The 26,236-nt window shown below is 36.2% G+C and overlaps 1 protein-coding gene across 2 annotated transcripts in view; it reads left to right on the top strand.

Annotated features, from left to right (window-relative positions):
- The window catches only part of HTR2C (5-hydroxytryptamine receptor 2C), a 282,832-nt gene extending 257,724 nt beyond the window's left edge, over positions 1-25,108 (top strand). The window contains exon 6 of one of the 2 annotated variants that reach the window (XM_032250774.1): positions 21,644-25,108. In XM_032250774.1, the coding sequence (XP_032106665.1) occupies positions 21,644-22,470 (827 nt within the window). In that variant the 3' untranslated portion in view covers positions 22,471-25,108. The remainder of the gene's footprint in view (positions 1-21,643) is intronic. The other variant, XM_032250775.1, reaches the window with a different exon arrangement.
- The last annotated feature ends 1,128 nt before the right edge of the window (positions 25,109-26,236 follow it).

Raw genomic sequence — 26,236 nt, 5'->3', positions numbered from 1 at the left:
AATACAATTGTCTTCAAAATCAGTCAAGAAAAGAGAAATGTATGCATCTATACTGTCTTCTATAACTAAAAATTACATTAAAGGTATTCTTTGTATTCGTATATTGGTATTATTGTCAGGGGTCACTTGTCTTCAGCTCAAGAACTTCTTTTAGTACTTTTTGTCAGGTAGGTGTGCTACTAAAATTCTCTCAGAGAATGTGCTTAAGTTGCTATTGTTTTTAAAAATAGCTTGCTGAATATAGGGTCCTTGGTTGACATTTTCTTTTTCTTCATTAGGCACTTTTGAATATGTTATCCCATTACTTTCCACCTTCTATTGTTTCTGATTAAAAGTCAGCTATTTATTTTACTGTGGTTCTATTGTAAGGGATGGGCCCTTTTCCTTTGTTGCTCCCAAAATTTTCTCCATGTCTTTGGCTTTCAGTATTTTAACTAGTTTATCTTTGGATCTCTTTGTATTTTTCCAACTTTTAGTTAATTGATTTTCCTAGGTGTGTAGATTATTAATTTTCCATAAATGTTGGGAGGTTTTAGCCATTTTTTCTTTAAATATTTGTTCTATTCCTTTCTCTTTCTCTTCTCTCCTGTATTTCCATTGTATGAATTTTTGCTTACTAAATATTGTCTCACAGTTCTCTGAGACTTATTTCATTTTTCTTCATTCTTTTTTCTTGCATCTCTGGCTTACATAATTTTTATGATTATGTCTTGAAGTTCACTAATTCACTCATTCATTTTTCTGCTCATTCAAATCTACTGTTGAGCTCCTCTATTTTTCTATCAGTTATTGCACTTGCCAACTTCAGAATTTTTATTTGCTTCTTTTTATAATTTCTAACCTTTGATATTTGCTATTTGATGCTACCTTGTCATCATAGCTTCCTTATCTTTCTTAAGCATGGTTTTCTTTAATTCTTTAAACACATTTATAATAGCTATTTTGAAACCTTTGTCTTTAATCTGACTTCTGGTTGCTTTTACAACCACTTTGTTTAGTGTTCTTTTATTCCAGTGTATGGATCATCCCATTTCTTAGCAGTTTTTATTTTTTGTTGAAAATTAGACATTTTGGATAATATATTTTAGAAACTATGGGTCCTTACCCTTCTCACTCTAACTTGTTATTGCTATTTGTTTTTTATTTAGTAATTATTTTCATAACTTTAACAATGTCCATCTCCCCACCCCCCATAATGTTAAACCTCTGATGTGACTCCTAAGGAAGGCTTCTTAGCCTTTGGTATGCCCAAAGTTTTGGCTGGGCTTTCTTTGATCGCCTCCTTCTTTGAACACATTCAACTGTCAAACTCCACTAACAGCTGACCAATTGCAGTATTGCTTACTATTTATTCATTATTTATTTGAGACAGAGTCTCATTCTGTTGCCCAGGTTAGATAGAGTGCAGTGGCATGATCTAGGCTCACTGCAACCTCCATCTCCTAAGTTCAAGCAATTCTCCTGCCTCAGCCTCCCAAGTAGCTGGGATTACAGGCATGTACCACCACTCCTGGCTAATTTTTGTATTTTTAGTAGAGACAGGGTTTCGCCGTATTGGCCAGGCTGGTCTTGAACTCCTGACCCTAAGTGATCCACCTGCCTTGGCCTCCCAAAGTGCTGGGATTACAGGCGTGAGCCACAGTGCCCAGCCTGCAGTACTGTTTTCAGCAATGCCCTGGGCCCAAATTACTCTACAGGCAAATCTAATCAAATTTAGACTCCTTTGCAGAAGAGTCCTGAGGTCAGTATTTGAGATTTGTCCTGACTCTAGGCAGACTCTTCCCAGCTGTCACCTTCTCTGTTTGTCTACTTCTCTGCCCATGCAAAAGCTCTGGACCATTGCTTCCAGAGCTGAGAGTAGAACAATTGCAAACTTCTTGCTGAGAGACACACCCACTATAGAAAGCTGGACCTTCTGTGAGTAGGAATGGGCAGTAGCCTCAGTTGTTCTTGGCTTGCCTTTCCTAGTGTGAAACTGCCACCTTATGGCCCACAGTAGAGGCAATCAAGGCCCCAGTGTTCTCAGCACAACATGCCCAAGTAGAGACTCCATCTCACAAGTGGAGACTGAGTGAGGAAATGGAGTTGCCAATTCTTCGTTTCATTCACCTAATATTTAGCCTTAGTAATAGATTCAGGAGGCAGAACGAAAAATTCTGCTCTTTCTAGAAAGAAAGCCCTCTGACTGGGAGGGAAGGGAAACCTGTACTTTTGTCTGTACTAGTCTAGAGTGCAGTTTTCGTCTCACTACTTGGAAATCTCCATTGTTTTTAAGTTTCCTTGAGCTTGAACTTCTCCACACTCCATTGCAAATGAAGCCAGTTTTTCTGGGAAGAGATTAGAAGCTATTTGCTTTACAGCCTGCTTCTTCTCTGAGGCAAAATTTCCAAGTCACAGCTCTAGAGCTGAGGCTGGAGATAATGATGTTCTTCTCTCTGAGTAATAGTCCCAATCTAGGAGTTCAGTGCTAAGCGAAAGGGGTAGGCAGTAGCCGTAGGTCTTTAGGCTTGCTTCTCTTGACAGGAACTTCTTGCATTTTCAGGTGGGAAAATGGCAATTTAGGACCCAGTATTTTCAGCAGCACCATAACCAAGATGGAGCTTCTACTGCATGAGTAGAGATCAAGTAGAAAAGTACAGTGCTCATTTCTCAGCTACACTCACACAGATATTATCCTCAGCAACAGGTAGCCGGTAGTAGGATGAAAAATGCTGATGCTGTGCCTCTCCTAAAAATGTAAATCCTTGACTGGGAACTGGGGATAAGGGGAACCTTGTGCATTGGCTGTACCAGTCAGACTGAAGTTTCTATCTTTCTGCATTGGGAGTGGGGAGGAACAGGGTGGATTATGGTTCAAACACCATAGACTCTCACTGTTCTTACTGAGCTCTACTAGATTTTCTTGAACAAATGTTTCTTCATATTTTCGCATGTCCCCAGGACCATTTTCAGAAACATTAAATTATTGTTTTTCTATAATTTCCACTAGCTTTTGTGGAGAGTAAATCTGTGGAGTTCTTCATGTTGTCATGCCAAAAGTTGACCTCACTTCATCTTTTTTTATGTCTTCATAATATTCAATTCTATGGATATACCACATATTTACCATCAGTTCATTGAACATATTTTAAATCATTTATTTAAAGTCTTTTTCCCAATAAGCCTAATATCTATGTTTTCACAGAGACAGTTTTTATTGATTACTTCTCTTCCTATGTAAAAGCCATACATTCTTATTTCTTTGAAATTCTCATGTATTTTTATTGCAACTTGGACATTTTAAATATTATAATGTGGCAACTCTGGAAATTAGGTTCTCATCATTCCCCAGGATTGGTTGTTTTCACTATTTATTGTGGTGGTAGTTGTTTACTGAGTTTCCTGAAATAATTCTGCAGAGCATATATTCTTTGTCAATGAAGTCTCAGCTCTATTAGCTTAGAGGCTAGCTGATAATTGGACAGAGATTACTTTAATTGCCTGGAACCAACAAGTCTCTCAGTCATTGCCAAGGAGGTCTGTGTTCTGTTGGGGCACATCTTCAACATTCAGCCAATCAGTGTACGATTCTGCCATGGGCTTCCCTTGCTTGGACAGAGCCTCAAGGTCAGACAGAAGTGAGAGCTTAAGGCCTTCTCAGGTCTTTCCTAAGCAATCCCACTGTTGGGGGAATGCATACCATCCCACACACACAGGTGTTTTTTTTGATTATGAGGAACCATGTTGGAGTTTTCAAAGTGCTTCTGGACATTTTACTCCTCACTTTTTCCTTTTATTCATTTTGCTTAGTCTATTGTTTTCCCCAATTGCAAATAATTTCCTCAGGCAGCTAGAATGTTAAAACATTTGCCAGTAAATGTTTTCCAGAAATGCTCCGCAGGGAGAAATTTTTAGCGCTGGTTGAAAACCAAGTCAGATCAAATGAAATAAGCCTTTTGTGTTGGTTCTTCCAGGACACCATCAGAAAAGTCAAATAATGACAATTTTATAGGTGTGTTGCTTTCAGAGATCTCCAACTCCATTTTGCTACCCTCAGTACCAGGAGGGTCAGCTGTTATTTTTCAAGGCTGACACTGATCTGGAGAGCAGAGGATAGGAAAGGAACGGTTCTTAGTGATATTGAGACATTTATCATGAATGAATGTTCCCCACGTTGCTGCAAGTTTTGGGTTGGTTTTTGTAGTTCTGATGATGTTGATTCTATTTTTCTAATTTACTGTTACTTTTATAGAGAGGCAAATTTTTGAAGGGACTTACTCTAACATTTTCACAGATGCCACTCTGCTTTTTACTGTTTTAAATAAATTTGTTAGTATGCAATTTCAATTGCATTATTAGCATTTTAGGTATATTTGAATTATTTTTTAAATTATTGAGCTAGAAAATAGAGTATGCTTCTATAACTTATCCTATTATACTAAATGTTCATCTCTATTTCTTAGAACAAGAAATATAAGAACTTTTAAAGAGTATAGTTGCATTTACCATTCTCATTATTTGTGGGTTATTGTCAAATATATTACATGTGTCTACATTATAAAGTGTTGTAATTTTTGCATTAAACAGCATCTTTGTAAAATAAAAAAAATTGTACCTTATTTTATACTTAACCATATAGTCACTTAACATTTCTTGTTCCCATTATTATTTCTGGTTTATATGAGTTACCATCTCATGTCATTTCCTTTCAACCTGAAGGACTTACATTAACATTTCTCATAGTGCATATCTACAATCAATAATTCCATTTTTGCTATCTGAAAATATTTTCATTTCACCTTCAATTTTGAGTGATAATTTTACTGGATATAGAATTGTTGGTTGACTGTTATTTTGTTTCATCACTTTGAATTTGATATTCGAGTGTGTTCTGTCCGTCATATTTTCTTGAGATAAGCTGATAATTATATAATTGTTTCCTTGTATGAAATATGTCTTTTCTTATTTCTGCTTTTTAAATTTTCTTACTCTCTTTTAAAATCAGCAGACTGTGATGTTTGCAGGCGTAATTTCTCCTGTTTATCCTACTTGGAATTCATTCATCTTTATGGAAATGTGGGCTAGACTTTTTCACCAATTTGTGAAGTTATTGCCCACTATTTCTGCAAACATTTTTTCTTCTTCTTTCTTTCCTTTCTGTCTGGGACCCAAATTATACATATATTAAGCCACTTAATATTATTTCAAGTCTCAGGCTTAATTCATTTTTTGTATCATTTTATTCCCTACTCACTGATTCTTCTAGCCTTTGAAACTGCAGTTGCCTCATCAAGTGATTTTTTTTTGTTGTTGATATTTTGGTAATTTAATAAACATTATAATTTTGGTAATTTTACAAACATTATGATTTCCACTTGGTCTTTTTATAGGTGCCATTTCTTTATTGATATTGTTGTCTTTCCTGTGACTAATACCATATTTGCCTCAAACTTATTGAACATATTTAAAATATCTGTTTTCACATTTGGATCTTTAAATCCAACATCTGTGACCAATCATGGTCTATTTATATTAAATTCCCCTTTTACTGTTTATAATTCCCACTTTCTGTTTCTTTGTCTATATCTAATAACTTTTGATTGAAAACTGGACATTTTTATACACTGTGACACTCTGGAGTTTGTTTTTTCTTGTGAAGATGATTTTTTTTCTTCTAGTAGGGATTTAACTTTCTGAACTCAAACTGTAAAACCTGTGTTCCCCACATTGTGCAACAGGTGACACCTCTTTTCAGTTTTCTTGGCTTCTAATTGCTTTTTTTTAGCGTGCTCCTCCCATCTTTCCTCTGTGCCTATGCAGTTTAAAGATTAGTCAAGAATTGAGGCTAAATTTATAATGAGATTTAGTGTAGATTAGAGAATGCATTCACTCAAACACACAAATTGGAAATTAGTAGGAGAACTCAGGAAGAAAGGGAACCACGGACAGACTGTTAAATCTAAATATAAATTCATGTCGTATGTCCTCATCAGAGGGGGAGATCCTTAAATGTATCATCATTTAGTCTGATAATAACTGTTGATTGTTTATAAGAATATATTTTTTTATCAGCTGGGGAAGCAAATTTGTCCTAGTTTTCAGAGAGTTCTTATCAGGAATAAATACTGACTTTTGATAAATAATGTTTTAAATTCTACTGAGGTTATCTAATAGTATTGTTTTTTATTTTATTTATCCTATTAATGTGGATAATTTCTTTGACTGGTATACGCTCTTGAAATATCCTTGCATTCTTGGGAAAAATCTAGAGATTAAACCCCTACCTGATCATGATATACTTTTCATATATTGATGGATTTCAATTCCTAATATATTACTGAAGATCTGTGCATCTATGCACATCAATGACTTTGTTCAATAAATTACTTACCTTGCAAAGTCCTTATCAGTTTTCCATATCAGAGTTATCCTGAAATCATAAGATTGGCTAGAAATGCATCCTCCTTTTCTATTATCTGAAACCGTTCATGTAAAATCGGTAACATTTCTCTCTTAAATATTTGACAGAATTCACCAATAAAGCCATTTGCATCTGAATTTTTTTTGGAGGGGGTTTCAAATGTGATTTAGTTATCTTAATAGATGAAGAGCAGTTTCAATTATCTGTTTCTTTCCATTTTGTTTTACTTTAATTCATAGGCAGTACAATAAGGCAAAACATTAAATAAGTAAAAGTAAGAAAGAAAACAAAATTATTTTACTTGAAGATTAAAATAATTGTCTATGTGAAATTCCATTTGACCCAGCAATCCCATTACTGGGTATATATCCAAAGGATTACAAATCGTTCTACTATAAGGACACGTGCACACAAATGTTCATTGCAGCACTGTTTACAATAGCAAAGACCTGGAACCAACCCAAATACCCATCGATGATAGACTGGACAGGGAAAATGTGGCACATATACACCATGGAATATTATGCAGCCATCAAAAACGATGAGTTCGTGTCCTTTGTAGAGACATGGATGAACCTGGAAACCATCATTCTCAGCAAACTGACACCAGAACAGAAAATCAAACACCACATGTTCTCACTCATAGGTGGGTGTTGAACAATGAGAACACATGGACACAGGGAGGGGAGCATCACACACTGGAGTCTGTCAGGGGGAAATAGGGGAGGGACAGTGGTGAGTGGAGAGTTGGGGAGAGATAGCATGGGGAGAAATGCCAGATACAGGTGATGGGGAGGAAGGCAGCAAATCACACTGCTATGTGTGTACCTATGCAACAATCTTGCATGTTCTTCACATGTACCCCAAAACCTAAAATGCAATAAAAAAATAATAATAATTGTCTATGTGAAACTTAAGGAATCTACAAAAATAAAAACTTTACTAATATCAATAAGTAATTTAGCAAGCTTTCCAAATAACAGATCACATAACACAAAAAATAAATTGTATTTCCATATACTCACAACAAATAATTGAAAAATTAAATAATATATATCTGTAACATTATAAGAAATAATACCCTTAGAAAATATTATAAACATAGCTTAGAGAAATTAAAGTAGAATAAATAAACGAAGTGATATTTTATGTTCTTGAATTGAAAATCTAAAAATTAAAATATTATCTATTAATACATCTAAATTAATCTATAGATTTATAATCCAAAATAATCCACATCAGGCTACTTGCAGAAACTAACAAATTGATTTATTTTTATTTTATTTTATTTTTTTAATTATTTTGAGACCGAGTCACTCTCTGTCGCCCAGGCTGGAATGCAGTGGCATGATCTCGGCTCACTGCAACCTCTGCCTCCTGGGTTCCAGCAATTCTCCTGCCTCAGCCTCCTGAGTAGCTGGGACTACAGGAACCCACCACCATGATTGGCTACCTTTTTGGATTTTTAGTAAAGGTGGGGTTTCACCATGCTGGCTAGGCTGGCTTTGAACTCCTAACCTAAGGTAATCTGCCCAACTCAGCCTCCCAAAGTGCTGTGATTACAGGTGTGAGCCACCGTGCCTGGCCTGATTTTAAAATTCATAAGGAAATGCAGAGGACCTCGGAGAGTTAAAATAATTTTGAAGAAAATAAAGTAGGAGCATTTATCTGATTTCAAGACATACAATATAGCTAAAGTAATCAAGAGAGTGCTTATTGGCAAAAGAGTAAAGAAATAAATCAATGTAATTTTTTAAAAAGTAGCGCAGGAATATAGTCACACATAAACAATCAGTTTTCCAAAAAAGTGCCAAGATAATTACATAAGAAAAATTGTTTTTTCAATAAATGTTCTGAGGCTTATGTACAAATTGGTATAAAAGAATTAACCTTGACCCCAACCTCATAGTATATACACAATTACTTTAAACCAGAACGTAGATCTAAATATAAAATCTAAAAGCAAAATTATTATAGATAAAATATTTAAAAATATCTTCATAACCTTGGCATAGGCCAATATGCTTTGAATAGGAAACAAAACAAATAAATAATGAAATTAAAAGTTGACAAATTGGACTTCAAAATTAAAAACTCCTCTTTGAAAGATGACAGTGTTAAGGAAATAAAAAAGCCAAAAAGAGAAAGTATAGGCAAGATATATCTGGCAAAAGACTTTTATCTAAAATGTATAAAGAGCTCTTAAAAATTTAATAAGTCAAACAACTCAACTGAAAATGGGAAAAATCTTGAACACTTTATAAAAGAATATATTTAAATGGCAATAAGTACATGAGACATTGTTCAGTGTCATAGAACATGAGGATAATGCAACTTTAAAACCATGATGAGAACTGGCTTCACACCACTAGAATGGCTAAAATTGAAAAGACTAACACTACCAAAGAGTGTCAAGAATCTGTGTCAACTGAAACTTTCATTGTGGATGGGACTACAAAATGGTACTTTGTCAACTTCTTAAAAAGTTAAACATGCATCCACCCTAGCAACCAGCAATTCCGCTGCTTACATTTACCCAAGTGATACGAAAATATGTCTACACACAAAAAAATCTTATCACAATTTTTAAAACTACTTTATTCATAATAATCCCAAACTGAAAATATCTCAAATGTTTATCAATAGGTGAAAGGATAAGCAACAATTCCTTCAAAGGAATAACATTTACAATAAATAGAAAAACTAATTATACAACCAAAAATATGGGTGAAGTGATAGCCATTATGATGAGCAAAAGCAGTCAGAATGTAAGTGTAGATCTTGTATGATTCCATTTATGTAAAGTCCTAAAACAGGTAAAAGTATTCTATACTAATAAGTAAATAGTCACTTCTTGAGGTGGGGAAAATTGACTAGATAGAAAGACAAGAAAACTTTCTGCAGGTTTAAAAATGTTCTATATTTTAATTGGAGTGGTGATTTCACAGTTACATACATTTGTGAAACCTCATGAAAAGGTATACTTGAAATCTATGTGTTTTTATGTGCTTGTAAATTATATTTCATTAAGGTATTCATATTTCAATAAATCTACCTTACTTATCTACCTTATTTATGTATTTACCTACCTTATTTATTCATTTATTTGAGATAGAGTCTTGCTCTGTCTCCCAGGCTAGAATGCAGTGATACAATCTTGGCTCACTGCAACCTGCCTCCTGGGTTCAAGTGATTCTCATCCCTCAGCTTCGAGTAGCTGGGATTACAGGCATGGACCACCACGTCTGGCTAATTTTTGTATTTTTAGTTGAAATAGGGTTTTGTCATGTTGGCCAGGCTGTACTCAAACTCCTGACCTCAAGTGGTCTACTCGCCTCAGGCTCCCAAAGTGCAGGGATTACAGGCGTGAGCCACTGTGCCCAGCCAGGTTTATTTTTTATTTTATTTTATTTTTTTGAGACTGAGTCTCACTCTGTCACCCAGGCTGAAGTGCAATGGCACGATCTCCGCTCACTGCGACCTCTGCCTCCTCCGGGTTCAAGTGATTCTCCTGCCTCAATCTCCTGAATAGCTGGAATTACAGGCACCTGCCATCATGCCCGGCTAATTTTTGTATTTTTAATAGAGACAAGGTTTCACCATATTGGCCTGGCTGGTCTCAAACTCCTGCCGTCAGGTCATGTGCCTGCCTCAGCCTCCCAAAGTGCTGCAATTACAGGTTTATTTTTTAAATGAACAAAGCATCAACAATCTGTGGGACACTGGCAAGTGCTCTAATATGCACTGATCTCAGAATGGGAGGAAAGACAAACTGAGGACATAAAATATTTGAAGCATATAGAAAGTGTACATTGCCTCTTATATTTTTTAAAATCTAGTAATAACTCGGTGAAAAATAATTATAACAAAATGTTGTCGAGTTGTGCCACATTTAGAAATAAATCATATGAAAACAATGACACATATGTTGGGGGGTATAAATGAACTTATGCTGTATTGTATTATTCTTACACTATACATGAGGTAGTAGATCACGCAACTAATTCTTTCTTCTTCTTGAATATTGACATTTACTGTTAAAATTTCTTCTAGGCTGGGCGTGGTGGCTCACGCCTGTAATCCCAGCACTTTGGGAGGCCAAGGTGGGCGGATCACCTGAGGTCAGAAGTTCAAGACCAGCCTGGCCAACAGGATGAAACCTTGTCTCTACTGAAAGTACAAAAATTAGCTGGGCATGGTGGTAGGTGCCTGTAATTCTAGCAACTTGGGATGCTGAGGCAGGGAGAATCGCTTGAAACTGGGAGGCAGAGGTTGCAGTGAGCTGAGATCACGCCATTGCACACTCCAGCCCAGGCAACAGAGTGAGTCTTTCTCTCAAAAAAAAAAAAAAAAAAAAAAAAAAAATCTTCTAAATATTGCTTTTGCCCTACCCACAGATTTTACATGCTGTGTGTTCAGCAAATTATTCTCAAATGTTTTTCCAATTTTTCTTGTGATTTCTTTTTTGGCCCATGAGCTATTTAGATGGTTGTAATTTGACTTTCCTGTTATTTAGATGGAGTGTGGGAAATGAGTGGTCAACATCTTATTTGTCGTTAATTTTTTATTTAATTCTGTTTCTATCTGAGAACATACTATATAAGATTTCAGTCTTTAGAAATTATTGAGAGATATTTTGTGCTTCAGCATATGATTTACCTTTGTAGGTATTCCATGTGAACATTTTAAAGAAGGTATATTCAGAAGCATTCAGTGTAGTGTTCTGTAAATTTTAATTACGTCTAATTGACAGAGTTCATATTTTCTTCATCTTTACTTTCTTTTTCAGCCAGTTACTAAGAAAGCAATGTTAAAATTGTCAGTGATGATTGTGAATTTGTTTATTACTTCCTTTAGTTCTGTTAAACTTTGCTTCAAATATTTTGAAGGCGTGTCATTGGGAGAAACACATTTAGGATTGGTATGCCTTACTTTTGAATTTGTCCTTTTATTATTGTGAATGCCCCCTTTCATCTCTGCTAATATTTCTTGTCTTGAAATACACCTATAGCCATGCTACCTTTCCTGTAATAACTATTCACACAATATATCATTTTTCATAATTTCTAATTTTCTACTTACATATATCTTCATAAAGTTTATCACTTTTAAGACAACTGATTATCTTTCCTTTTTATCTTAATCTGAAAATCTCTGCCTCCTAACTGAACTATTCGGATCAATTACATTTTATGTAATTGTCAATATGACTGGGTTTAAGTCTGACATCCTGCTCTTCATTTTCTTTTAGTTTCATTTAATTTTTGTTTTCCTGTTTCTGTTTTCCTGCCTTCTCTTCTGCTTACTAAATGACTTTAGCACTGCATTTTAGTTCTTTTATTGACTTTTTAGCTGTATTTTTAAGTTATTTTTATTTACTTAGGTACCTTTAAGGATTGCCATCCAATATCTTATCTCATAAGCTTCCTTAATTTTAATAATGTGCTCATTTTGCACTTTAGACTTTAGACATGTAAGAAACTTAAAATGTATAATTTGATTTTTCAAGCCTGTTATTTTTGTTACTGTTGTCATGTATGCTATTGCTACATATGTCATAGACACAGCTTTAAAATCAACTTATTTGTGCTTCAAAACCTTACCTTTTAAGAAATTAGGAGAAAATAAAAAGTACTCTATTTACTTACATGTTTACCATTTCAGGTGCTCTTCTTTCCTCCAGCAGTTCTGAGTTTCCACCTGGTATCATTTTCAACAGCCTAAAGAACTTCCTTTAGCATTCTTTTTTTCCCCAACTTTAATTTTAAGCTCAGGCTATCCATGTGCAGGATGCTCGGGTTCGTTACACAGGTAACTGTGTGCCATGGTGGTTTGCTGCACAGATCACTTAGGTATTAAGTCCAGCATCCATTAGCTATTCTTCCTAATGCCCTCCCTCCTCACCCTCCAGCCCCAGTGTGTGTGTTGTTCCTTGCTATGTGTCCATGTGTTCTCATCATTCAGCTGCCACTTGTGAGAAGACAAGGTATTTGGTTTTCTGTTCCTATGTTAGTTTGCTTAGGATAATGGCTTCCAGCTCCATTCGTGTCCCTGCAAAAGACATGATCTCATTCCTTTTTATGGCTGCATAGTATTCCATGGTGTATATGTACCACATTTTCTTTATCCTGTCTATCGTTGATGGACATTTGGGTTGATTTCATGTCTTTATTATTATGAATAGTGCTTTAATGAACACACAAGTGCATTTATCTTTATAATAGAACAATTTGCATTCCTTTGGGTATATACCCAGTAATGAGGTTGCTGTGTCAACAGTATTTCTGCCTCTGGGTCTTTAAGGAATCACCACACTGTCTTTTACAATGGTTGAACTAATTTACACTCTCATCAACAGTGTAAAAGCATTTCTTTTTCTCTGCAACCTCACCACCCTCTGTTGTTTCTGGACTTTTTAATAATCACAATTCTGACTGACATAAGATGATATTTCATTGTGATTTTGATTTCCATTTCTCTAATAATCAGTGATGTTGAGCTTTTTTTTCATATATTTGTTGGCCACATGAATGTCTTCTTTTGAGAAGTGTCTGTTCATGTCCTTTGCCCACTTTTTAATGGAGTTGGTTGTTTTTTTCTTGTAAATTTGTTTAAGTCCCTTGTAGACTCTGGATATTAGTCCTTTGTCAGGTTGCAAATATTTTCTCCCATCCTTCTGGTTGTCTACTCATTCTGATGATAGCTTCTTTTGCTGTGCAGAAGCTCTTTAGTTTAATTAGATCCTGTTTGTCAAATTTTGGTTTTGTTCCAATTGCTTTTGGTGTCTTTGTCTTAAAATCTTTGCCCATGCCTATGTTCTGAATGGTATTGCCTAGGTTTTCTTCTAGGGTTTTTATAGTTTTGGATTTTACATTTAAGTCTTTAATCCATCTTGAATTGATTATTGAATATTGTGTAAGAAAGGGATGCAGTATTAGTTCTCTGCATATGCCTAGCCGGTTCTCTATGCACCATTTATTAAATAGGAAATCCTTTCCCCATTGCTTGCATTTGTCAAGTTTGTCAAAGATCATATAGTTGCAGGTGTGCAGTCTTATTTCTGAGATCTCTATTCTGTTCCATTGGTATATGTGTCTGTCTTTGTACCAGTATCATGCTGTTTTGGTTACTGTGGCCCTACAGTATAATTTGAAGGTAAGTAAAGTGATGCCTCCAGCTTTGTTCTTTTAGCTTAGGATTGCCTTGGCTATTCAGGCTCTTTTGTGGTTCCATATGAATTTTAAAATGTTTTAATTCTGCGAAGAATTTCAAAGGTAGTTTAATGGGAATAGCACAGAATCTATAACTTACTTTGGGCAGTTATGGATATTTTAATTATATCGATTCTTCCTGTCCCTGAGCATGAAATGTTTTTCCATTTGTTTATGTCATCTCTGATTTCTTCGAGCAGTGGTTTTTAGTTCTCCTTAAAGAGGTCCTTCACTTTCGTTATTAGCTGTATTCCTAAGTATAGTATTATTTTTGTGGCACTTGTGAATAAGAGTTCATTCATTATTTGGCTCTCAGCTTATCTGTTGTTTGTGTATAGGAAAGCTGTATCTCAGGCAGGCTCCAGCCTGTTGCTGGTGGCTGGCTGGAATTCCAAACCAGTGGATCTTATCTTGTGAGATGCCATGGAAGTGGGGCCCGCAGAACAATGGTGCTTGGATCCCTGGATTCAGCCCCTTTCCTAGTGGTGTGTACAGATTTCCCGCCTTGCCTAAGTTGCAGACGCCTTTGTTGGAGATCCCGGAACTGGAGTATGTAAAGCCCCTGGAGGTCCAGAAGCCTGTACACATGTGCTAGGCAGCACAACTCACAAGGGGAACCACAGCCCTGGTGGTGTAGGTTCATAAGGGGATCTCCTGATACATGGGTTGCAAAGATCTGTGGGAGAAGCATGGTTTCCCAGGGTCACACAATCAAATCACTCACTGCTTCCCTTGACTGGGGGTAAGGGTTCAATTGGCTCTATGTTGCTCCCAGGTGGGCCATTGCCCCACCCTGCTTTTCTTTGTTCTCCATCGGTTGAATTGTTTTCCTGATTAGTCCCAAAGTGAGTACCTGGATATTTCAGTTAAAGATACTCTATCCGCTCATCCCTTTTGTTCCTCTCTGTGAGTACTGTGGACTGCAACTGCTTCTAATTGACCATCTTGGCCCCCTTGCATTCTTTTAGTGAAGTTCTGTTGGCAACAAATTCTCTCAGTTTTAGTTGATGTGAAAAACTCCTAATTTTACCTTCATTTATGAAGTATATGATCACTGAACGTAAAATTCTGGGTTGACAGATGTGCATTTGTTGCTCTAGTTTTTACTTTATTCTCTTTAAAAATGATTTTTTTCTTCCTTCCTCCATGGTATCCGATATGACATCATTGAATATTTTTTTTTCTCTCATTAAGCTTCATTTTAATGGGTCTCAAAATTCTGTGACAGATTTTGGCCAGGTTGTTTCCATTAAAAAGTACTAATTTTAAAAACTAATAACTTTAAACTGCCAGATGTGAAAAAAAGAGGGTCTACAAAACATTCTCCTTTTCTTCTGAATGTTTTACAATGCATTGTTATCATTAACCTATCTTTTACTATGAAACTTAAATGGCTAATTAAAACAAACAATCCTGAGACCATTCTTCCATCACTGATTAAAACTGGGGTGGCAGGTATTAGGAATAATATTCATCTAGACTTCTGAGCTTTCTGGTCAGACTTGGTGACCTTGTCAGCTCCAACAGCCTTCTTGTCCCTTGCTATGATGACACAGCATCATGATATGATGTGTATCTCATATCATGAACAACAAAATGACCCAGAAGAGGATAGTCTGAGATAGTATCAACACACATGGGCTTGCCAGGAGCCACATCAATGACAATGACTGCAGCATCACTAGACTTCAAGAACTCCTGTCAGCCTGAAGTAGTATGGTCTTCTAGGTATTCTTGAAAAAAAACTTCCTCTCCATGCAAAATAACCCATGGAAATAGATAATCCAGCACGTTAACAATAATTTGCCTGTTTTCATTTTGTTGTTTGTCAAGCTGTCCTAGGAAATGCATTCTATAAATTCTTGTATCACGGTTTATTATCCATCTCTTGGCAGTCTGTTCCTGTCTTCACTATAATTGTTCTCTCTATAGTCACCAATGGCTTCTTTTTCAAAGATAGAGAAAATGTTTCAAATTCTAGACCTCTCTGTGACATTTGAAGCTATTAAGGATGTCTTCTTCAGAATACTCCTTCCCTTTGTCTGTAATGACATAAATTTTCATTTACACTGAATTGTTGTCACGTGGCTAACACTCATTTTGCAAATTTTGGTGCTGGTAGTTTTGATCTTACCAGAAGATGTAAAAATAAGTTTTTCAGACCAGTTTTACAGATGTACTGAGAATGACAACTATCTAATGACTACTACCTGGCCAATAATGATTATAAGACACTATGGGTTGTATGAAGCATCACCATTTCAAAGATGCTAAAATCTGAAAGAAATGTGCCTCTTAGAATCATTGGCATATGACCTTATGTTTTGAAGAGAACTGATCTGTGTTGCTTGAATTCAAGGCTTTAAGAAACAATGTAAATGTTTTTATACATCCTCTGAACTTATCTCTTTTATTAATAGGCTTTTAAGAGGCTGAAATGAGATAATGCATGTAAAGTATGTAATGCAGACAAAGTATCAGAGTCATTACGCACTCAGAATGAGCACTCGATGAATGATAATAATTGTAGTTATAGCAGCAGTAGTAGTTATAATAGTAGTAACATTATTTTTTGAATAAAATAGTAGTAGAAATAGCATGTGATATTTTCAGTAAAGCTTTAACTTAACTATGTTTCTGAATTCAATATTCTAAAATGCTAAGTAAGACTCATATGTTTACTGAAGGCACTCTTCCTCTCAGAGTTTAAGTAACCTCAATAAATAATAACCACTTTTCAGAAATTTGCAACAACTGAATTAGATAATGCATATGAAATATATTTGATAGTTTATTAGTTGAAGAAGTACCTGAGATTTGCAGCACAACATGAAATATAACTTGTCTTTGTTGGTTCTAAAATTCTAAGGAAGATAACTTATTGAAGTTAACCTCAGAAAGTTCACTGATTCTACCTAATCATTTCTTTTATATTTTTTATACAAATAAAATAAAATAATATATGAAAGCATATAACAACTATGAAATATTTGGCTTAATGTGTGACACATAAGAATCCCTCAGTAAAAGGTAGTTATTATTATTGGAATTATTGTTAGTGACACATGATATTTTCGATGGTAGTTCATGTCTACTTTTCCTTTTTGGTCAACTCAGGAATTTCAAAAATATTGAATATTGTCTCATGATATTTGCTAAATTTACTTAATTTTTCTGAAGTTAACTTCATCAAATACCATGTGTCTTTCAGAATTTTTACAAAAATGAATGAGATGATGAATTTAAAGTGTTTTGTTGCCGGTATTGCTGTTGTTTATATTTACCACACATGATAATATTGCATGAATTACTATTGGTTGAAATAAAAGTGCTAAGAAAGACTTTACGCATTTGCTGAACTTAACTCTCTAGTGCCTAAATAAATTAATCCATTAACGTAGAACAGCAGTTCTCAAGCTCTTTGGTGTCAGGACCTCTTTATACTCTTCAAAATAAATGAGGACTCCAAAAGAGTTTTTGCTTATGTGGCTTAAATCTATTGTATTAGAAATTACAACTGTTTAAAATACTTAGGAATAATTTTATTTTCAATAATAATAATAAATCCATCTAATGTTAACATAAAAACATATTTTTGAAAATGAACTATAATTTCCAAAACAAATCAGGGAGAAAACAGGCATTATTTTACAGTTTTAAAAATATCTTTTATTTATGTGTTTTTATTTATTTATTTTAGATGGAGTTTTGCTCTGTCCTGGCTGGAGTGCAGGTGCAGGATCTTGGCTCACTGCAGTCCCTGCCTCTTGGGTTCAAGCAATTCTCCTGCCTCAGCCTCCCGAGTAGCTGGGATTACAGGCATGTGCCATCACACCTGGCTAATCTGTAATTTTAGTAGCGGTGGTTTCACCATGTTGGCCAGGCTGGTCTTGAACTACTGACTTCAGATGGTCCGCCTGCCTTGGCCTCCCAAAGTCCTGGGATTACAGGCGTGAGCCACTGCACCCATCCCAGTTTTGAAAACCTCTTTCAATATCTTGTTTGACAGAAAGAAAGCTAGGTTCTCATATATGTATCCACATTCAGCTGGTTGTGGTACATTGTTTTGGTTGAAATTTATGAAGAAAACGTCGTTTTAAAGACAGGAAAGGAAAACCTAGCAATCTTTCTAAGAGCCTCAGAGCACCCTAGGGTCCTTGAACCACACTTTGAGAACTGCTGACACTTACCTTTTACTTTTTTTAAGTATTGAATAAGACAATGTGTGCAACATATATGGTTATTAATGCTGCTTCTGTTGTTGCTTTTTATAATTTCTTCATATGTTCGAAATAATTTGAATTTCTTCTTGTTTTGTTGATTGCATTCATGGTTTCTAAAAATAAACAAACAAAAAAAAACTAATGACAGTGCAGATTTGGTAAAGTGGCTAAGCTACTTTGTCAAATAATATCTGTCTTATAAAGTTTTGAACCAAACTGAGACAATACATTCTACATCTGTAATGTCAGTAATATGCATGGCTCAGTGCCTGGCACATAGAATACACTCAATAAATGGCAGCGATTAGAATCGCCCTTTCCTCAATGCACAAAAAATCATACAAATAGATGCCAGGGATAAAATTGGACTCTTCTACCCAATAACAGCTTCAGCTCATCTACAGTGACTTTGCTACCCTCTCTTATTGTTCCTTGACAAGGTATACTTTAGGCTCAAGAGTCCTTTAAACAAGTGAGTAAATCATTTAACGGAAGTGAGCTAACATTATTCCAGAGTTGGTCTTTGAGTGATGCAAACTTCCACCAATCTTATGGCCTGTGTGTGAGGCCTTCCCCAGAAACGTCCAAGCGTGTCTAGAAATATTTAGAATATATTCAGTATTTCCTGTGGGAAATTGAAGATACATCTGCCTAAGTCATGATGCTTCTAGAGTGAAAGCAAATTCCCCAGATGGAGTCTCTAGCCCCAGGCTCTAGTATCCAAGGTGCTGGGTGTTTGGCAAGGGAGGAGATTGAAGAGGGAAATGCCACTCCTGCATCATTTATTGCTTTTGCTGTAAGGAACTCGGAAAGGTATAATGGAGCTTCCTACCAACACTTTGTAAGAAGGTGGCCTTCTTCCCTACAGTTATATCAAAGTGGTGGTTGAATGTTCCTACTTAGGGATCCAAATTTTTTTTCCTCTGAAAGGAACCACTTCCAAGGTTAGCAGTGACCAATCAGTTTTGGAGGCTTTTTAAATCTGAGGTTTAACAGTGATGTTACTCTGTCTCTGAAAGGACCTCTATATCTTCTTTCCTCTTTTTCATATTTAAAAAATTATTGGTCGAGTGCGGTGGCTCACGCCTGTAATCCCAGCACTTTGGGAGGCCAAAGTGGGCAGATCAAGAGGTCAAGAGATTGAGAACATCCTGACCAAGATGGTGAAACCCTGTCTCTACTAAAATTAGAGAAATTAGCTGGCCATGGTTACACGTGCCTGTGGTCCCAGCTACTCAGAAGGCTGAGGCAGAAGAATCACTTGAACCCAGGAGGCAGAGGTTGCAGTGAGCCGAGATTGCACCACTGCATTCTAGCCTGGTGACAGAGCAAGACTCCATCTCAAAAAAAAAAAAAAAAAAAAAAAATTCAACTTTCTGTTTAATAGTTGACTTTCAAAGATTACAAAAGTAGAATTATAAAATAAAGCCCGTGAACTCATCATCCAGCTCCAAGACTTATCAGCTTGTGGACTGTCTTGTTTCATCCATACTTTCATCCATTTCTCCCTCCAGTATTATTTTAAAATAACTAAGAACATCATAATACTTCATCCATAAGTGTTTTAGTATGTATATCTAAAAAAGAAAGAGCTATCTTTTTGCATAAGCACAATATCAATATCTCAGCTAAAAATTAATGAGCAGTAATTGTTTAATATCATCCAAAGGCTAGTCATTGTTCAGATTTCTAATTGTGTCATGAAAAATTTTAACATTATTTGTTTGCATCAAGATCCCAAGAAGAGCCACATACTATAATTACTTGATAGATCTTTTAAGTATCTCTAAATGTGTAAGTTCTCTCTCTAACATTTTCTCTTGTAAATTTTTTTAAAACAACTCTTCCCTCTTTTAAAAATCTTATATTAACCTACTGCAGAGTAACCTGCCACTAAAATATGTCATTAAGATTAAGCCAATACTGATGTCTTTATGGCATGCTTGACCTATGCTGCTTCTAGAGATTACCTTATATTTATGGCTTTTCAAATAATGATTCTAACAACACAGTCTGGCAGCTTTCTTAAATGCTTTTTTTTTTAACTCTTAAGAAATATATTCTGTGTGGTTTCGCTGTACTCTATATTCCCAAATTCCCATTGAAATTTCCCCAGGCATTCCATCATACTTAGTGAAAAATCACTTTCTCTTTTCTCTTCTAATAATTGCCACTCCACCCCATCCATGGTGCAAAGTTCTCTTCATAAGGATCTGGCCCTGCACTACTTGAGACTTACTGTTTGCAGTACCTCCTAGTTTTCAGTCTTTCCTACTTTCCTGAATGGTGTGCCTAGGTTCAGAGCCATAGATAGGCATGGACCAATAGCCAAGGAAATCTTGCCATTTCTATTGCTGTTTCCTTACCCTGTCACTTGGCTTCTTACTCTAGGAAAAGGCCAGTCGTTTTAGAAATTCCATGTCTGAGGAAGAAGACTTAAAGATCACTTTCAAAACGCTCTCTTCCTTCTATCTTCCCAGAGATTAAACATCAGTCAACATCTTCAGCAAGCTCTAGCAAAGAAGCGTTGACCCCTTTTTCCCCTCTTGATCATCCACTCAGACACTCTATACCTGACTAGGGATATTAAAGCAACTTGAAAGGGCTTTCTGTTTGAGGTTTGTCACAGGTGCCCGTGTGTTCCCTAAAGTTAGCAAGGATCCCGGAGAATGCACTTCTGTCTCCCCTCACAATTTGTGATGTAGACACCTACCAGCCCAGGATTCCTAATAACCTCTGATGGAATCCCACAAGTACAATCTGAACTTCCCAGGCTTCGACTTCCTGTGGACCCAACAGAGGATAACAATCTCTATCTCTATTGATTATCTATTTATCTCTATGCATTGGTGTAGGACCCCTTCAAGACCTATCATAGTTATTTCTGAAAGCTTCCAGATTTCTTACTTATGCCCAGGCACAAGATCACCTTCTGCTCCCACCTCCTCATTGATATTTTCTGCCTGTGGGTCTCTTTATTGAAGGAAATGCTTCCCTAGAGTACTACCTCTCAGTATTCTTAAAAACAAAAATGCTCAAAATTCCACACAGAAACTGGAGGACTGCATCTCTCCCAACTCTACATTTTACCCTCTCTTGACTTTGAAACATTGCTTATGCCCAGAGACTCAAAATAAAACAAACATACAAACAGAAACCCTTGCTAAAACGAGAATCATTTCAGTCTCTGCTTATTGACTATTTCTGCATAGTGATCAGACTCAGCCCAGTCAACATTAAAATTTTTCATTTTAACATTCAAGAGTCCTTGAGACAAGTAAATAATTCATAATTGGCTATTATTACTATTAAAGCTGGTATATGTCTCATTTTTGTTGAATTCGGAAGATGCTATGCTAAAGAATGATTGGCTTTATTAATGTCATCAAGTACAGATGTGAATGTATTCATTGATTCAACAAATAATTATTGAGTGCCTTCTATAAACCAGAACGATTCTTAAAACTAGAAATCCAACAAAACTTACACAATCCTCTCTTTGACACAACCGTGTCTCTAATATAGTTAAGCTCAATGACGGTAATTCCATGCCTTCTACAGAATTTAGGAAGAAGGCATTCCTAACATGAAAAATGCCGTCATTTTCGGATGCCATACTGCTGCTGTTTCATGTGACTATCCATTATGCCGTGAATAGCTTTCAACAAATATCAGGTCTGAATTTCCTCCCGTAAAATGCCTATTGATGTATGCCATTGAATAAATCTCTTCAGTCCTTTAATATGCTATAACAACGCTCTTCTTTTTTCTTCAATATGCTGTAACAACGTTCTTTTTTCTTCCTTTAGGTGTATCAGTTCCTATCCCTGTGATTGGACTGAGGGACGAAGAAAAGGTGTTCGTGAACAACACAACGTGCGTGCTCAACGACCCAAATTTCGTTCTTATTGGGTCCTTCGTGGCATTCTTCATACCACTGACCATTATGGTGATTACGTATTGCCTGACGATCTACGTTCTTCGCAGACAAGCTTTGATGTTACTGCACGGCCACACAGAGGAACCACCTGGACTAAGTCTGGATTTCCTGAAGTGCTGCAAGAGGAATACTGCCGAGGAAGAGAACTCTGCAAACCCTAACCAAGATCAGAATGCACGCCGAAGAAAGAAGAAGGAGAGACGTCCTAGGGGCACCATGCAGGCTATCAACAATGAAAGAAAAGCTTCGAAAGTCCTTGGGATTGTTTTCTTTGTGTTTCTGATCATGTGGTGCCCATTTTTCATTACCAACATTCTGTCGGTTCTTTGTGAGAAGTCCTGTAACCAAAAGCTCATGGAAAAGCTTCTGAATGTGTTTGTTTGGATTGGTTATGTTTGTTCAGGAATCAATCCCCTGGTGTATACTCTCTTCAACAAAGTTTACCGAAGGGCATTCTCCAACTATTTGCGCTGCAATTATAAAATAGAGAAAAAACCTCCTGTCAGGCAGATTCCAAGAGTTGCCGCCACTGCTTTGTCTGGGAGGGAGCTTAATGTTAACATTTATCGGCATACCAATGAACCGGTAGTCAAGAAAACCAATGACAATGAGCCCGGTATAGAGATGCAAGTTGAGAATTTAGAGTTACCAGTAAATCCCTCCAGTGTGGTTAGCGAAAGGATTAGCAGTGTGTGAGAAAGAACAGCACAGTCTTTTCCTACAGTACAAGCTATACACGTAGGAAAATTTTCTTCTTTAATTTTCCTGTTGGTCATAACTAATGTAAATATTTCCATCTGATAAAAAGCGTTTTTACATATAGCTTTGCAACCTTGTACTTTACAATCATGCCTACATTACTGAGATTTAGGGTTCTATATTTACTGTTTATGATAGATAGAAACTAACTTATTTTGATTGTTTGATGAATGAAATGTTTACTTTTGCCCTCCCTCCCTTCTTTCCTTCCTTCTTTCCTTTCTTCCTTCCTTTCTCTCTTTCTTTTGTGTATATGGCAATGTTCATGTTCATCTCAGGTGGCATTTGCAGGAGACCAGAATGAGGCACATGCAGTGGTTTTATTTCAACCACAACTAAATTAACAAATTAAATGGAAATTTGTTCCAGGTTATCAGTAAATATACACTTTAAATTCCTGCTCTGCTCATCTACACACATAAACACAGTAAGATAGGTTCTGCTTTCTGATACATCTGTCAGTGAGTCAAAGGCAGAACTTCGTCTTGTTGTTCATATAGGGGCAAAATTTGACATTGTCAGAATATTGTGTTGGTATTTACTGCAATGTCTGTCCCCAAACATAGTGGTATTTTAACATAGCAGCTGGTTAACCAGGACTACAGAAGTGGAAGGATGATGAGATACAATACACCAAATAGCTTTTCACTTCTTAAAGACAATGTTCAAATTCTGATTATTACAACAAGCAAACTGAAATTAGTGTTTTCATTCTGGTCCTTAGTAAATTCCTAACTACATGATTAAACTGGGAAATGAGATCCCAGAGTTATTCCCCAATACAGATTCAACATCAATTGGGTTTTGATCTCAGCATGCTGGAAATTCGTGTGCTTCACACAAAGTAAAATTAGTATTTTGAGCCTTAGTAAAATATTTTCTTAATTATGGTACCTCTATCTATAGGACCCAATTTAGCAGTCCATTTTTGAGTAAAGCTTGCATTGGAAGTATAGATGGTAGAAACTTTGGAAGTTTTACTGGATTAAGGACTACAGAACTGGGCCCTTAGAATGTGAAAAAAAGTAATTAAAAAGACGCTTTTACCAAACTCTGAGGATAACAGAAATACAGAGTTTCCATTTGGATTTTAAACAAAATTTATCTCATTTTCAGATCCTTCCAAACTCTCTAGTGCAGGAAAAGGCTGCAGCTAATTTGTGAAGGTGGCAAGCTCTTCATTGCACTGCAATTATGTACCAGAAGTTTAAATCTTTGTTAAAATATAGTGTTGTGTTACAATAAGTGTTGGCCATTGTTTCATTCGTGGGCCTGCTGCTCTCTAAGAATTCAGTATCATTTTAATAGTTTATAAACCGTGAAAGGTTTTCAAGCATTGCTAAAGTCAAACCATTCAGTGTATGCTGTGTGCAGAGTATACAAGTGTTTCTAGTGACAGTATTTCCATGTGTGTTCATTTCACACAACTGTGGATAAATTTTCAAAGAATTCATGATGCTAGTTCTTACGCTTGACAGTTACTTACACACCTGAGAGTGTGCCTCTCAGTATCTTAAAATCGGTGAATGAAAAATCTGAATCTCTAAAACCCCTTGTCTGTGTTCTCAAACATAGATAAATCCAATAGTCTGCCACAGGAGCAGTGGGAGAGCTGCTGTATTTGAGGAAACTTATACAGTCTCTACTTGATTTGCAACACTGCCAAACATCAGTCAATTGCTTGAGCATACCCAAATATAACATGAAAGTCAAGTCTACCTGCCTTGCCTGTTAGGTCTGTTGAAGTGCATGTTAAAATAATTACATGAAACAGAATGAGATGATTTAATTCTTACCGAAATGAAAATGTCTGAAGAAACACAGCATGCATTTAACATGAGTTCTGCACATAGAGATGGTGCCCTGCATGTATGCCATGTATGTTGCATGAATCCATCGATTTGTATTGAGTTAGGGCAGAATAGCTGATAAAAGAAGAACTGAAGAAAAGCCTTCAGCAATCGTTAAAAAGACCATGCATTCAGATCTGAAGTAGTATGAGTGTTAGAAAAAATTGGAAACATCTGATTTCTGAACTAGCAGGGCAAGCTCATAGCACATGTTTTACAAAGAAATAAAATATAAACCACAGATTTCCAAAAGTACTAGCAATAAGTTGAATGATAAAAGCTTATAGCACATTTGTTAATGATTCTTATGTCATCAAGTAGTAGTACTTAATAGTACCCAACATGGTAATTATCTTCAAATTGTGTGCTATTCGTAAGTTCTGTGCAGTTTGGTATGAAGCAAATATACTCATTTGGATATAAATCTTATCCTTCAATGTTAAATCTACAAACTTTTATAAATGTTTTAAAGAAGTCCATGTGATAAATATAAAGGTGATGAATTTACCATCAAACAAATCATTTTGATGTATTAGTATATATGTATATCTGTGTAAGACACGTGCAACAGACTGCCTCATATTATTTTCTGTAATTCCTCTCTTTTGTCAAATGGTACTTTTTGTGAGTGGTTGCAAAGTGTTGTCTTATTCCTGATTCCTGTATGTCATTCACTCCAGGTTTTGTGAGACTTCCTATTAATTTATTAAATTTATTAAATGTTGGCTAATATGTCACATGTCTTTTTTTTCCCCTGAATCTTTTGAGGGAAAAATATACCACTTAACTTCATTTTCTTTCTTTCTTTCTTTCTTTCTTTCTTTTTTTTTTTGTTAACTGATTTAATTAAAGAGAGAGAGAAACAGGAGAAGGAGAGAGAAAGAAACAGCTAACTCTCACACTGAGTGAGAGAATCCAGAAAGATGGAATCCAGGAGAGGAAAGCAGCTTTCACACTGAATGGAAGGGAATAGAGAGGGATGGAGTTTAGGAGGAGAAGAAGGCTTCCACGAGACACTGTGGAAGGGGACTCCAGAGGGGAAATTCAGGAGCGAGAAAAAGAAAAACAGCTTCCACGAAGGGAGTGTTCGTAGAAGGGGACCCAAATGTGGAGTCCCTTGACTTCATTTTCAAAGAAAATGAAACTGAATCCTGTAAAATAAGTTGACAAAAACAAGTGCAACCAGAAAAGATCACTTTTTTCTATAATAAAGCATGTACTCAAAGACTACAGCATCAGAGGAAGAGATATAAATGACAAAAACAATATCAACAACAGCATCACCAATTCCTCATGAGCAGAATAACCACACTCCCAAATTGTCCTGCCTTCCTTGCTTAAGCAGAGACTGGGGTTGTTCACATGCTCTCCTTGCTATAGGTGTCAGTACTGCCTTATTCCCACCAGACTCTAAACTCCTCAAGGACAGAAAGGAATATGTTTATCCTGTAGATGGTTTTGTCTCCAACATTTAGCAGTCTTTCTACATTCAACAGGTATGCATTGAGTATTAATATTTGCAAGTACCAGGCTTGGTGGCTCATACCTGTAATCTCAGCACTTTAGGAGGCTTAAGTGGGAGGATCATTTGAGTTCAGGAGTTTGAGACCAGCCTGGGCAACAAAGCAAGATCTCATCTCTACTAAAAGTAAAAAAAATAATTAGCCAGGCACTATGGTGCGTGCCTGTAGTCCCAGCTACTTGGAAGGCTGAGGCAAGAAGATTGCTTGAGCCCAGGAGATTGATGCTACAGTGAGCCATGATCATGCCACTGCACTGCAGCCTAGGAGACAGAGCAAGAAAGAAAAGGAAGGAAGGAAGGAAGGAAGGAAGGAAGGAAGGAAGGAAGGAAG

This window comes from Sapajus apella, unplaced genomic scaffold (assembly GCF_009761245.1).
Source record: "Sapajus apella isolate SASKATOON/1434 unplaced genomic scaffold, GSC_monkey_1.0 scaffold73, whole genome shotgun sequence".
Lineage (NCBI taxonomy): Eukaryota > Metazoa > Chordata > Mammalia > Primates > Cebidae > Sapajus > Sapajus apella.
Note: the sequence above shows the minus strand (reverse complement) of the source record. Positions and strands in the feature narration are given on the sequence as shown.